Genomic DNA, 15651 nt, shown 5'->3' on the forward strand with positions numbered 1-15651 from the left:
TTTCTGCTTGCTAATAAATGTTCAAGTCAAGCCTGGAAAGACCAGTCAAGTCTTAGATAATGTGTTCAGCAAATGATCAAGTTATTAAATGAAAAATGAGAGTAAATGATCAAAGTAAAGCTAATAAATGAAGAACAAGAAGAATGTTTTGAAAGAAGTTTTAAACAACTTAGTAAAAGCCAAAAGTAGAGTGAATGATCTGTGATTGACTTTGCATTGAAATCTCCTATAAATAAGAGTAAATGTTACATCGAATTAACTGATATACTTACATAGGACTAGACAATAGAAATGCTTCTGACATTCTAATTGTATAATATTACAAAAAGCTAGTTCATATGAGACGTTACATCAATACAAGGACAAAGTTCATAAATACATAAAGACAAAATAGGTTGATTCCGGATCAGCACCCATTCCAGACATGAGAGTCATTCCGGAATGTCTTCACTTAATCTTTTCTTCTTCTCCTCTTATGGTCCGGATAGATTCCAGACCACTCTTCATTTCTTCCTCCGGACCATCATCAGTTTCGGAAGATCTCCACTTCGAAATTTTGAGCTTAGGATTGCTAAAGGTTCACTTTCAGGTTCCAACAATCTCCCCCTAAGTGAACTTAGCAATCCATGCAGTTTAAACAACATCTTCCTTGATGAAGGTGTGGGCTCTAAACAAACATTCTCTAACTTCAATATACCAGGAGAGATGACTGACAAACTTGGTTTTGACTTGTTCCGGAGCTTCTGATTTGGAGGCATGTGAAATGAACCTCCTCAGGGCTTTGTTGGGAACCAGGTGTTTGTCAAGGACTCGAAAAAAGTCCTTGTTGTTTGTTTTCCTGGTAGTGTAGACAAACCCTAGAACCGGTTCTTTAATTGGTCCATCTGCAAGAAGTTCAGCTTCCGGAAGAACATAGCTGATTTTTGCCACAAAGTTTTCAGTTGCGTATAGGTGCGCAAGCTCATAGTCGTGTCGACAGAATTCCGCGACATAGTCTTTGAGAAAGTTCATAGTTGTGTGATACGCACCCATAATGATGTCATCTTTTTGATTCACTCTGAAGTAAGCAGCCAGGGTGAGAATGTCGTTCGGATTCATCGAAGGGAAATCCTCATCAGAAATGGTCTGGGGAATAGGCTTGTTCAGGAGGACATGGAATTTGAATAACGGGAAGCTCAGATCGAATTTAACCAAAAAGTTTCTTCCGAACCCATCAAATTTAGTAATTCTCTTCCTCTTCCATACTTCCTTGAGAGGTTGTGCCTTCTTGGAGTAGAATGTTGTAAGTCTTTTTCGCTCAGTCCGGAGGATCACCTCCGAATCATTTGATGGGTGAAGAGGAGCAAACTTGGTGTAGAATTTGTTGTGGGGAGAGAGAGGAAGATACAGATGTTCGGAATCATTTGTGGGGACATTGTAATACATAAGTGGGATAATCTCATGATCATGTAGGATGCCTTCACGACAAAGAGGGGAAATACCATGCATCAGATTAGGGTTCTCCTTGAGAGCTTAGATCCGGATGCTGTCACCTAGTGATCTATTGATTTCCTCCTGATACCATCCATATTTTTGCTTTGGAGGAGGTCTGGAGTGAGCAGCTTGCTTGTCTGATAGAGGCCCTTTGCCTTTGTTATCTTTCCTCAACGTATCGATTATCAGCTTCATGTTTTCATCAATGATAAATTCCAAAGTAGGGTTTGGAAGAGGTTCTTCCGGAATTTCATCAGGGATTCAAAGAGGAGAGCCCTAGTCAAGTGGAGCAATTTTGGGAGCTAGAATCGGTGGAAGCACTGAAGGCATGGCTCGGAAGGCTTGGGCAGTGAGTAGTGATTTTGCTTTAGCCATTTGAATGCACATCCGAAGAGCGTCAGGAAGATAAGATGGCCATGAAGCAGCAGACCAAATTTGTTTTTCTTCTTCAGTATTGACTTTAGGGAACATCTTCTTCGGAGCCTCGAGACTATGGACAACCTTGGTAACAGATTCTTCTTCACTTTCTTCCTCAATGCGTTTAGAAGGGGAGGAGAGGTTTTCATCATCATAATCGATTTCATCCTGGAGTGTAAACTCTGAGGCAGGCTTCCAGATTTGGCTGGGACCTTATCCCCCTCTTTCATCAGTTAGCCTCCGGACTGGTGCAAGCATTAATGATTCACACATGCCTTCAAAATTTTCAAACACCTTTTGAAGTTCGGTGTTTAGCTGTTTGGTGAGGTTATCATAGGCTTCTATAGTGGGGGCTTGAGTAGAAAGGTGATCAAACAGATGCCCTAAAAAGGCTAACATCTCATCAAACTTCCGATTCAGAACATCAACGATGTTCCATGTGGATCGAAGTGACGAGGACTTGTTGAATAATCATTTCATTTCATCCTTCTTCTTTATCTCCTTCTTTAACCTCTGAATTTGCTTTTCGTGACGAACATGTGTCTGCTTGATGAGTTCGTTTCTAGCAGACACCAAGTCATCATGAACTTTTAACATGGTGGTGATGCTGTCGGGGTAGTGTTCAACGGAGGCATCATACTTGGCTTCAACTTCCTCCATGGAGTGCTTGAGCGGGAGAGAAATTAATTTGTCCAGTTGGGCTTCTCTTTCCGTAACAGATAGTCCGGACTGTTGGGATATCGACTGGATAATGATATCAAGCTTGGAATCAAGTCCAAAAATCTTTTGATTCACTGAGCTCGGTTACGGAGGTTTCAATTGAGGAAACCTTCTTCATGGTATCCGACATGTTGGCTTTCATCTCAAGGAGAGCAAAGGGATCGATGTAGTTGCCAGTGGAAGATCCCGTGTTGGAATTGGAGTGAGGAGATTTTCCTTGATGGGATGAGGGATTATTGGATGGACCGGGCTATGTTGCAGCATCATCTTCGTGAGCTTGAACGTTGGAGTTTAAGCCGCCAACAGGAATGGAGGAGGAGGAGGATCCGAAGTCATAGGCAAACTTGGATACATATGCCTTTGATTGAAAACGGACTGAATTCATGAAATTTATGGGTGGAACCGTTTTTTATTCATCATCCAGCATGACTTCTTTAGAAAGCTCTTCATCCGAACTGGTTTGGAAGACATTCTGATGAGTGGTAATAGGAGGGAGTCTTGAAGCGAGTTCATTATCTACATCGACATCAGTGGGAGGAACAGATGGCATATTGCTTTGGATGGCTCGGATCCTCATAGAGATAAGAGTTTACTCCACTTGAGTTCTTGTGAGATCCAGACGCCTTGATGCAGCCCTGTTAACAAAATCTTCCCATTTGGGATCATTAGTACATGGTTGTCCTGTACACCTGCCGGGTATCAGACCAATTGAGGCGTGAGAAGTATGAGGGACAACTCCAACTTCGGAATGCTTAGGGTCCGGAATAGGGGTTCTGGTGTGTGTGCGTGCAGAAGAAACAATGGGATTATCAAAAGAGACTCGTGAGTTTGTTCCAGGGGCAAGGAACTATGGTCAACACCGGCATCCCCTTTTTGGGAAGGAGAGGGTGGATTATGAGTAGACTCCTCGTAGTATTGTGCATGTGATTTTGAAACATCGAGGGGTACCTCGGATGAGTCGGCAGGAGTGGTATATGGATGGCCAGAATAAGTCGGAATATCATGGGTTCCTTCATGTTGAGAGGAGGAACTACCTTTGGATTTCTTTATAGGCTTTGGTTTTGTGGGAGAAGTCTTTTGTTTGGTAGACTTTTTCACTTTTGCTTCGGACTTAGAAGTATTGGCCTCTTCAGGAGTACGTTCAACAAGGATCGGGACAGGTTGGGTCGGGTCAAACACAACCGAAGTCTCCATGTGAAATTTTAAATGAGTGGAATTGGAAGGAATAATGGCCAACATGTGGTCCGGAAGACGTCTGACCGGACCAAAAGCAGATTGGTCTGGAATGCGATAAGACTTGACAGCATTGAAAGTGACACATACCTCCGGCGGAATGGTGTTAACTGGAAGTGGTTCATGAAGTTCTTTGAAGATCTGTTAGAGTTTCAGTTCCCAGAACCGAGGGCTTGAGATCTCGTTCTCCTTTCTTTTGATGGCAAATTTGCAGAAATCTTGCCACGGGACTTTCGGAAGATCCACATCATTGTCACGTCCGAAGTAGATGATAAAGACGATGTTGAACCAATATTTGCTAAATGTGTCGGTTCCTCCATGCTTTCCGGAGAGCCTTGTGATGATGAGATGCATTAGCACGGTCCTGAGCCCGGAGACGGCAGATTTCTTGAAATCTTTAGACCTGTAATCTTCATTGTACCCAATATAGGTTAAGAACGTTTGAAACTCTTCAGTTGTTGGTTCTTGGACATTGAAACCTTTTGGGTTTTCTTTTACACCAATCGCCTTAAGGAAGGTCGATTTGTAGATTGGAACTGTTCTGTCACCGATGATTGTATTTTATAGTACGCCGTCTTTGAGTTTGATACTGGTGAAGGCATGATGAAGATGAAGAAGTGGTAATGGAGGTTTAGGGGTTTTTGTGAGAGGAATTGAGATGGGGTGATTTGCGATAAACTATATCATTAACCTGATGGATTCATCGTAATCTAAGGGATTCATGGAGAAGAGTTGAGTGGTGTCTCTCAGAAAAGGTTTTTGAGCAGCAGATGATGATGAACGCTTGGAACCTTTGGCGGTTTTCTTGTGTGCAATGGATTTCTTTGGTGTGGAAGCAGTTTGAGTGGGTTTTGTGGAGACGCCATTGTTGCAGGTGATGAGATCTTGAAGAACATGAAGAACACAGAGAGATTTGAAGGTTTAGAGGGTTTGAGCGTGTAAAGGGAAAAGGGAGTGGTATTGGGTATTTATAGGTAAGTGAAATGTGTCGGGTTGGTCAAAGTAATGATACGGATCCGAATGTGAAACAGGTCGCATTTAATGAATGGTACTTTTTGAGGACTGAGTTGACCTGGGAAGGGAAAGGTTAGGGTGAATGTAGCTCAAAATAGTAATCCTTAAACGGCGATTCGACGGTTCCTTTATGGAGGCGTGCAAACGTGTACACGAAAATCAAGGAAGATTTGATAAGGATCTTCTTCAAAAGTAAATGTTATGAGAATGTTTCGCCTTATGAACCTTTGGTATTCCTTATGCTCGATTCAAGATAGATTGAAAGTCTGTTGGGTAACAAGTTGAATTGCGGACCAACAGTTTTGAAAAAGACCCAGAGCAAAAAGTAATCCGGAGTGAGATTTAGGAATCAGTTTTTTTTTTTTTTTGAAAAATTCGGGGTGAAAATATTTTGATTTCAGATTCCGGAGTGAAATTTTCCGAAATAAATTGAAGATTTTTGAAAAAGATTTGAGAGGCAATCCAGAACAAGATTTGAGAAAAGTTTCCGGAGTCAAGTTTTGTCAAAATTTCAAAGTGGAAAGCACATTACCTTTCCGGAGTGGAATTTCGGGATGACCTTATCTAGTAAATTCCGAGATGAACTATTTTTCATTCGACTGACGAGGACTAGGAACAACATACAGTTAGGATGAGTTGTACAACTTAAGAATCAAGTGATGGTTAGAAACACAAGATAATAAAATGATCCTATGTATTCCGAGGGAAAGTAGTTCCGAGACAAGGATTACCTTTTTTAGAAGAGTTATAATGTAACAGCCCGAAATTTTCAGGTATTTATTTTCGATTTATTTATGGAAATTGTGAGTGGACTCGGCGAGTTGGAGCCTAGACTCGCCGAGTAGGATCGAGGATTTGGGCACAGGTTCGCGTCCGGACTCGACGAGTCCAAGAGTGGACTCGGCGAGTCCACAATGTGTGGTGAAACCCTAATTTTCGGGGTTTCCGGCCTATTTAAAGGGCCTTATGGCCGTCATTTGTGCTCACCCAACCCTTAGAGAGAAACCCTTGTGTGATTGAACGTTTTGAGAGAGAAAGGAAGCATTCTTGACCTTGTGTGTGTCATTTAGCAAAGAAGGAGAAGATTCTAGGCAAGAGGAAGCAAAGGAGGTTGGTATTTCGTGGATTTGAAGCTTAGATCATCAATCTAGAGGTATGAATTCAGTCTATCTTCTGTTTTGTGAAGTATAATGGGATTTAGGGTTTCTTATGGACATTTACGGGATGTTTTGATGCCAAATAGTTCCCTCCTTGTGTTGAGGCTCTAGATCTGGATCCATAGAGGTCCAGAGAGCCTCACTCATCAAGCTTTATGTATAGCAATGGAGTTTATGGCCTTGTGTTGTAGTATTTGAGTCAAAAACATCATATATGGTCATATAGAGATTGTATGTGCATCAAGATGGTAGCTTTACGTGCTAAATAAGCTTGGAAGGACTGGATCTATGGGTTAATGGACTGGATCTGACCTTATGAGCAAGTTTGAGTCATTGCATGGCACGGACTCGCCGAGTCCGAAGAACAGACTCGGCGAGTAGTATGAATAATGCCTGACCACACAGTGAGTGGCCTTGCTGAGTAGAGGAGGGTTGACTCAGTGAGTCAGGGGGGAATCAGAGTGGACAGATGGACTGAATCAAGCTGGACTCGCCAAGTTGTTCTTGAGACTCAGCGAGTTGAGTCGTGGTGGCCCCATAACTAATGCCAGGTGGAACTCGTCGAGTTTGAGAGAATGCTCGACGTGTCAAGAAAGGATTTCAGGGAAATCAATGTATACGCTCAGACTCGCCGAGTCGCCATAGTGCACTCGCCGAGTCCGGTCAAAGTTGACCGTTGACCGTTGACCTAAGTTGACTTGCTAAAGAGTAGTCAACCTTAGTTGGGAAAGTGTTAATTAGAGATGTATTGTGATTTAGGAGGACTTTAGCTCGAGGGATTGAGCACTAGTGATATCAGGATTCACGACTTACCGAGACGCGAGGTGAGTCTTCTCACTATACTTTACCTTGAGTAGGTAAATAGAGTTATGTGATACAGTGCTTGTATGCTATATTTATATGTTATGTGTTGCGCTGCATTATTCTTTGTGATTTATGCTGTGCATGTTTACAGAGTTAGAACCTGAGGGTTCACAGAGTTTGGGTGCACAGACCCACAAAGTTATAGCCTCGAGTGGCTAATTTGTGTTATATGTGGTATTTTGGGGAACTCACTAAGCTTTGTGCTTGCAGTGTTTGATGTTATTGTTTCAGGTACTAGTGACGACCGAGGGAAGGCGCCGGCTTGATCCGTACACACACTCGGAGTTATACATTTGGGATCTTGGGATTTTGTATTTACTTGAAATGGATAATTAAATATGGTTGTTTTATGAATATTAAATGAATTAAGTTTTATGAAAATTTGAAATTTTTGTTTTGAAATTTACGGTGTTACATATAAACGAGAAGGAACTAGACTTATTTCGAATACTTCTTTAAAGAGAACATGTCTCTTGAAAGAATTGAGGATGTGGCATCATCATACCTATCTGGTTCAGAAAACCATTAAATTTGGTTTCGTCTAATGCCTTGGTAAAGACATCAGCGATCTCATCGTCAGATGGAACCAAAAAGAGTTCAATGTTTTCATTCAAAACATGGTCTTTTATGAAATGGTACCGTATATCGATGTGCTTTGTCATGGAGTGCTGAATTGGATTGTGTGAAATTGCAATATCAGATTAAGAATCACTATAAATGGGAATGCGTTGAAAGCGATAACCATAATCCAAGAGTTGAGGCTTCATCCGTAGAACTTGAGAGGTACAGCTGGCAGCAGTAATGTATTCAGCCTCGATTGTAGAAAGAGAAATGCAGTTCTGTTTCTTGGATGACCAGTTGGCCAATCGTCCACCTAGGAATTGGCATCCACCTGATGTGCTTTTCCTATCAAGTTGTAGTCCGCCATAGTTTGAATCTGAGTATGCTTGGAGTAGAAAACTTTCATTTGCTAGGTACCAGATTCTGAGATTCTTAGTACCTTTAAGGTACCTGAAAATTTGTTTGACTGCCAAAAGATGAGACATCTTCGGATTGACCTAAAATCTGGCACATAAATATGTAGAAAATATGATGTCCGGACGGCTCGCTGTGAGATAGAGCAGAGATCAAATCATTCCTCTGTACTTCTTTTCATTAACTGCAACACCTTAGGGATCGGTGAAGATCTTGTGATCGAAGCCCATAGGTACTTTGGCTGAGGCACAGGTGTCCATTGAGTATTTCTTGAGGAGTTCTGAAATGTACTTCTCTTGATGAATGAAGATGCCTCTGTTAGTCTGTTTAACTTAGAGGCCAAGAAAGAAGCTTAACTCCTGATCCATGCTCATTTGGAATCGATTGATCATCAGTTTAGTAAAGTCGGCAACCATACGTGAATCCGTAGATCCAAAAATCATTTCGTCCACATAAATTTGTACCGGCATGAGATGCTTTCCATTTGATCTTCGAAACAGAGTAGGATCTAGAATTCCTCTTTGGAAACCGGAGCGCTTGAGAAAAGTTGTGAGGGTCTCGTACCATGCACGAAGAGCCTGTTTGAGTCCGTAGACAGCCTTCCGAAGTTTGTAACAGTAATTAGGAAAAGAGAGACTAACAAAACCATTGGCTATTGAAGGTATACTTCAGTGTTAAGTTCACCATTTAGAAAAGCACTTTTGACGTCCATTTGGTAAACTTTTAAGCCTTTATGAGCAGCATAAGCAAGGGATATTCTGATAGCTTCAAGTCTTGCAACAGGAGCAAAGGTCTCATCGTAGTCGAGCCCTTCAATCTACGTGAACCCTTTGGCCACTAGTCTTGCTTTATTTCGGATAATGACTCATGCATCATCTAGCTTGTTGCGAAACACCCATCTTGTACCAACAATAGGATGGTTTGGAGGAGGAGGTACGAGAGTCCATACTTCATTTCGGTCAAATTCTACCAGTTCTTCTTGCATGGTTGTAATCCAATCAACATGCTCTAATGCTTCCTTGATGGATTTGGATTCAACCATGGATATGAATGCTGAGAAATGACATTCATTTTGGATACTTGCAGCAGAACGAGTTTATACACCAACATTGAGGTTTCCAATCACTGGGTTCGAAGGATGATATTTGGTCCAGACATGCAATCTTGGAAGTTCTTGAGTAGCAGACGATCCGATATCAACAATGGGATTAAGTTGCTCTCCATGAATGGTCTAAATTTGAGGATGATGCTCCCCCTAAACTTCTGAACCGGAGAGGTTGACATCATCATCAGAAGGGAACTCAAAGAAATTTTCATTGTCATCAATGTTGATCGGATTTGACTCATCAAAATCAACAACTGCATCTTGGAAGCCGTCCACATTTGATTCAAGAGAGGTGATACTCCCCCTCAACCTAAGAAGGTTGAAACAGTTCGGAATCAAATGGAGGGAGGATCAAAATCGGATAGGAGATGTTGTGCGAGACATGAGCTTCCGAAGGAGAAATTGAATTTGGAGTACGCCTCGTTTGAGATTCTGAATCAAGGGCGGTTTCTGAAGGACCAAAGAGAGTTTCAAAGTCTACTTCATGAATTACTTGAACTTTTGTACATTCTGAAGGAAGAGCATCAGATTCCATAATGTGGATGGTGATGTGAGTGGGACCGGAACTCCGAACAAAGTTGTCATCAAAGGTAACATCAAAACTTTCTTCAATAACTCGAGTACATATATTGAGGACTCGATAAGCCTTTGATTTTAAGGAATAACCAAGGAAAATAGCTTCATCGGCCTTGGGTTGGAACTTGGTAAGATGATTGAGATTATTTTTGATGAAGCATATGCATCCGAACACATGAAGAAATGAGATTGTTGGCTTTCGTCCATTCATGGCTTCGTACAGAGTTTTGTTGATGTGCTGATTGATGATACTCCTATTCTGAGTGAAGCATGCAGTAGAAACGGCTTCAACCCAAAAATAGAGTGGAAGACTTGCAAAATTGAGCATTGATTGAGAAGCTTCAACTAATGTTTTGTTTCTTCATTCAACTACACCATTCTGTTGAAGAGTGTAAGGAGTAGAAAAATTGTGGTCAATTTCCCTTCTAGGTAAGAAAGTTCTCAATGGTGGAGTTTTTGAGTTCAGAACCATTATCACTTCGAATGCTTTTAACTGGGAGTTTGATGAGAATTTCTATTCCTCTGATAAAATTTATGAGTTCTGATGTTGTTTCTGACTTTAGCCTGAGGAAGAAAACCCAAGTGAATCTAGTGAAATCATCCACAATCACAAGAATGTACTTTTTGTGATGTAAACTTTCCACTGTTGATGGGCCACACAGTTCAATGTGAAGAAGTTCTAGAGGTTCAGTGATTGATTTCTCAATGATGACTGGATGACCTTTCTTTGACTGTTTACCACACTCACATGCAGCATATAGGTGATCACTTTCGAATTTGAGGAGTGGTAGACCTCTAACCATTTCTCCTGAGACAAGATCATTCATGTATTGGAAGTTCAAATGATCAAGCCTTCGGTGCCATAACCAGCTGACGTCAGGAATAGATTTGGAGTGAAAGCACAGCTGGGGCTCGCCAATGACCATGTTGATGTCAAGAGGGTACATATTTTTGTTGCGTTTGGACTTGATCAAGCATTCTTTTCTATCTTCATTCGTGATGTAGCTATGTTTTTTGTAGAATTCAACTCGATGATTTGCATCAGTGATTTGATCAACACTTATCAAGTTGTGCTTTAGATTAGCTACATATGCCACGTTTGAAATTGAGAAGTTTCCATTTGTAAGAATGTCATAACCTCGGATTTGGGAATTAGAGTTGTAGCCATAAGTTACATATCCAGCGTTTGGTGTAAGTTTCAGATCTTGCAGAAAGTCCTTCTGCCCAGTCATGTGCATGGAGCAAGCACTATCAATATACCATATTGTCTCTTGCTCTGAAGCACAAAGTGCCTGCAAAATTAGTGAATAGTGGAGTTTTTAGGCTCCGGGTTAGATTTTGGGACAAGGGCATGAGTCTTAGGCATTTGGGGTGACTTATGAGCAATTGAGGGTTTAGAAGACTGATTTCGAGATTCCTTGGGAAACAAGCAGAATGAAAAAGTTCTTTCATCTATCCAATAATCATATTTAACAACACTGATTTTTGGAATAGTTTGCTTTGGAACATGATCATCCGGAGAGGAGGGTCCATTTGACACTTTTGGAACTACAGCTTCATCAACACGATTTTTAATCTTCCACACAAGATTTTGCTTTGAGGATTTTGAAGAAATTTTTTTCTTTGATTCTTTTTGTTTTCTTGATGACATAGAGGTTTTTGAAGACGTTTGTTTAAAAATTGTACCATAAGATTTAGCAATGAAAACAGATGAGACAGTCTGAGGAGAGGCCTTTTGGACCGAAGTGGTGTCAGAACGATTTTTGAACTTGGTGGAATTCACTACATCCTTTGGTTCGACAGGACCAACGGGAGGTATTTTGAGGATCTTAGTGGGAGTGAAGTAGTTTTCACTACAGACTGAGGATTAAGAATTCTGAGATTCACTCTTTTTGGAGTTATCAAGAAAATTGGCATTTTTTCTAGACTTAACCTCGGTTTTTTAGGCATTTCTAGCTTCTACTTTGGAATCTACTATATCCTTCCTATTAAGCATTGGTGTGCTCTTGGGTTGAGGTAAGGATTTTGAGGTTTGTCCCGTAGAAGGATTGTTGAATTTTGGATTAATGGGAACCAACTTGGTTTTTGAAGAAACTAAGTATTCTGATTCACATGAATCAGAGGAGACACAACTTGAAGATTCAATTTTATCATCTAAGGATTCCCATACAACCTTATAGGTAGCAATTTCAGTTGTCATCGGAATGATTTCCTCAACAATACAGTTGTGAGGAGGATTATGTCTTGGAACATAATCTACACAATTTGAAAGACTATGATGAAATTATGTGGTCCGATTGAGGTCCGGGTTTGTCAAAGGCAGAAAATGCGTTGAATTAGGACACTTGACAACAATTGGCTAAAACTCAGGAATTAAGGAAGCGAAATGATCTTCTTTTTCGTGAAGAGGTGACAAGTGAGAAACTGGGGTGTTAGAATGTTTGATGTTCGGAACCTCTCCCATGAATGCCAGATTTTGTAATTCCTTCAAAGGACTAACAACTGGCTTAGGAAACTCGCTTCTGAGGCCAAGTGCTTTGGACCATGGATGACGAGATTTATGAGTCATCCGAATACCTGCTTCGAGCATGTCTAAGGAATTATGCAATGCATCTATCTTAGCATTAAAACATTTGTTATCAAAGCTCAAAACATTTCATTCGGAATAGGTGATTTCACATTTATCTTTCAAAATGATACATTCATCATTTTACATTACAAGTTCATACTCTAAGGACTCGATTTTTCAACTTTTTATCCTTAAAACGTAACCTAAGACGATTTAACTCAATTTCCTTCTTCTCACTGGCTTCTATGGCTGACTCATAGGCTTTGAAAATGATGTTCATGTCTGATTGGATCTGAGTTAGATATGGTTCACAAACAGATAAATCAAAATTATTTTCAGTAATCATAATTTTTACCTGTTGAATGATGCTTCTACTTGGTGAATCGTTTGTAGCCATGTAGCAGTAGTTGGGTTCAGCATCTTCATCTTCCCTTTCAGATCTGGATGACCAGTAGCCTTCATCACACTCTATTTCTTGATGAGCCATGAGGCACATGTTTCTTCCAAATGTTGACTCATCATCATCCCCAGATAACCAATAGCCTTCCACGTCCCTCGAAACGGTTGTTACAAATGCTTTTTCACTTTCAGCCATCTCTTGAGCTTTTCGGACGTAGTAGGGAGAATCTTTGGTTTTTGGTTTCTGCTGAGCATCAGCAAGAAAATCTTTGGAAAATGTTTTGCATGTCCACACTTGTGACACACAATTTTTGGTTTGTCTGATTTGGAACTTTGGGTGGGTTTCGGAGTAGAGTTTGGCTTAGAGAGGTTTGGTTTGTATGCGGGAGGATTTTCCAAAGTTTATTCATGCTCCCAGGCAGAGTGTGGTTGAGGATTGTTATGATGAGGAGCTTAGAATCTATTTTGGTATGGTTTGAAGGAAGGATTGAAAGGACATTTGTATTTCATTGAGATAAGAGCAAACTCCTATTGAAAACGGAGTTTAGAGTCCATGGCTTCGGAATCATCTGTAGGATAGATTTGTGTGGGTGAAATGGGTATGTTTTGAGCAGGTGGAACAATGGATTTGAAAGAATCCTGAGTAGACAGGTTCGAAATGGTTGATTCGAAAGAACTGACTATGGCAAGGGGATCTCCAGAGAGTTCCCTTATGGTTTGAGCAACATTAGATTCATGCCCTTGAAGTTCATCAAATAGTTGATAGAGTTTCAACTTTTGCAAGGAACCATTTCTTTGTAGATAGGATTTTATATTTTCCCATGCTTTCCGCAGACTGTTTATTAACTTGAGATTATACTCCAATGGAGTTCGAACAATCCCATGAGCAGTCATATTGTTGACCATGATTTAGTAACGGTTAGAGGCTAAGGATACTGATTCACCAGGAGTGGTTGTGAAGGTGTCAAAGTCATTAACGATTGAGGTAAGGTGCTTATCTTTCATATTTTCCGAGCCTTCAATTAGGTCCTAAAGAGTGTCCCAAATCTCTTTGGCTGATTTGCACAGCTTGATGTGCTCAAAGAGTGAGGGAGGAGCACCAAACACCACTTCTGAGAAAGCAACTTGATCAACATGTAGCTTCTCAGTATCATCTGTAGTTAGAGGAGCTGGACGATTTTCATCTTGACCCATAAGTTGAGCAGCAGCATCTCTTACAGTGGTTATTACATGAACATGAGGACCTTCTTTGAAGGATCTCCAAATTTATTCACCTTTATCTTTGGCCAATAGAAATCTTTCCATTGTAACTTTCCACTGGTCATATTCTTCCACAACTAGTAATGGGGCACGTATAGGGCCACCCACACTATTTTCGATTTGCATTGAAATCATTTGCTGAGGATTAGAAGCAACCATTGAAGTTAAGATATCTTCAAGCTAAAGTGGTATATAGAAGAAATTTTATCCTTATCACAGAAATGGTTGAAATACCAAGGTAAATTCAAACCAACTATAATATGATCTTATGGATTCAAAGGACAACCACTCAAGCTCTGAGACCAATTGAGAGTACAAGAACGATCTAATGCGCAGGGACAAGGTTTGAGAATTCAAACCTTGAGTGAATGCTTACTAATCAATGTTCAAGTCAAGCCTAGAAAGACCATTCAAGTCTTAGATAATGTGTTCAGCAAATGATCAAGTCATTAAATGAAGAATGAGAATAAATGATCAAAGTAAAGCTAATAAATGAAGAACAAGAAGAATGTTTTGAAAGAAGTTTTAAATAACTTAGTAAAAGCCAAAAGTTGAGTGAATGATCCGTGATTGACTTTGCATTGAAAGCTCCTATAAATAGGAGATAGGACTGGACAATAGAAATGTTCTGATATTCTGATTGTCTAATAGGAGATAGGACTGGACAATAGAAATGTTCTGATATTCATTTAATCCCAAAATTAATTCTAAATTAATTTCTGATTAAATATTAATTAACAACATGATTTCTAATTAATTTATTGTTTTCATAATACATTAATAAATCATATTATATACTAATTTATTATTCCAAATGATAAATTCAACCTCTCTCTCTCCAAAGGTCATCCTATGAAGTTGCTAGTATGAAGGCAACCCAAAAGAACTATGCTACTATCAATTCAAGTACATACTAATTATAATTATGAGCTTAGACACCTAATCCAACAGTCTCTCACTTGGATAAGTCTAATAACGATAATTATAAGTATAACTTCAAAAATTGATTAGCAAATTGTAGCTCTCAAAGTCGTTGTCGAACTCAGACCTAGTCAGTAATGTGTCTTATGATAAGTGATCATATAATCCTCCGTTTTGCAAGATATCATGTGGAAAAATGAAATAGAATAAAATCATTCTCATTGTACAACAGTTTGTTTCTCGATTTCTTATTTTTAATGACAAAGAACTTAATTGAACACATCAATTCAGTCTTGACTGGGCCCGGTACATAAGTCAACACCAAATCATCTAGGGACCCAAGATATCGCTTTTCCCGTTAAGGAAAAAGGAACAGATAAACTTCGAATTATATGCATGTACTACTTACTCATCAAATCATGCACAACACTACGTTTTATAGCACCAAGTTACTGACATGCTTATGTATTATAAATGTGCAACCAACTCGTAAACAACAACTCATATATCTCTGTTTCAGATTATACAATATTATCATCTCAGAATTACTCGTGATAACTTCCATGAAGTAATTCACTGAGCCTGGGTTTAAACTAATACTTAAATCCCCATTTCAAAAGTACTCATGAATGTTGTAGCAAACCATTTCTATGTCTAAACACTTAGACAACCTACAACCCAATTCATGACAACCTTAATTCACTACTTACTTCCAAAGTATGATCGACTATGGATATTTGAATAATCTAAATATTTAGGAAGTACACATGCAAAAGTGAAACACAATGATAAATAACTGAAAAAAGATAGTAAACAATACTTATAAACAAATCTCCATTTATTTAATCATCAAATGTCAATTACATCTATATTTTACAAGTTTCTAAATATCTTTCTAATCACTAAAACTAATATCATCCTTCAGACTAATGCTCCTCGCATGTTGAACGTGCTTGGCCCTACTCAAA

General features: G+C 39.7%; 1 protein-coding gene and 1 long non-coding RNA gene across 2 annotated transcripts in view; one reads left to right on the forward strand and one right to left on the reverse strand.

Moving 5' to 3' along the window:
• Positions 1-7244, forward strand: part of LOC145034033 (uncharacterized) — a 7873-nt gene extending 629 nt beyond the window's left edge. The window contains exons 1-3 of the long non-coding RNA XR_013677843.1: positions 1-6010; positions 6774-6838; positions 7110-7244. The exon at positions 1-6010 is cut by the window's left edge and continues 629 nt beyond it. This is a non-coding gene — a long non-coding RNA (uncharacterized LOC145034033). The remainder of the gene's footprint in view (positions 6011-6773; positions 6839-7109) is intronic.
• A 1864-nt stretch (positions 7245-9108) lies between these two features.
• Positions 9109-10766, reverse strand: LOC145005301 (uncharacterized). The gene is made up of 2 exons (XM_078964383.1): positions 10156-10766; positions 9109-9268 (listed from the first exon to the last, which is right to left on the reverse strand). Exons 1-2 carry the CDS (start codon positions 10764-10766, stop codon positions 9109-9111), a joined length of 771 nt encoding a protein of 256 aa, XP_078820509.1.
• Positions 10767-15651: the final 4885 nt, after the last annotated feature.

This window comes from Lactuca saligna, chromosome 1 (assembly GCF_052625555.1).
Source record: "Lactuca saligna cultivar CGN05327 chromosome 1, ASM5262555v1, whole genome shotgun sequence".
Lineage (NCBI taxonomy): Eukaryota > Viridiplantae > Streptophyta > Magnoliopsida > Asterales > Asteraceae > Lactuca > Lactuca saligna.

Excerpts from the sequence above, each read along its gene's own strand:
- LOC145005301 (XM_078964383.1), bottom strand. The coding sequence starts at position 10,766 with ATGACTGGGCAGAAGGACTTTCTGCAAGATCTGAAACTTACACCAAAC. Across the intron at positions 9,269-10,155 it reads GAAAGTTTACATCACAAAAA|GTTGAGGGGGAGTATCACCT; the intron begins GTACATTCTTGT and ends CAACCTTCTTAG.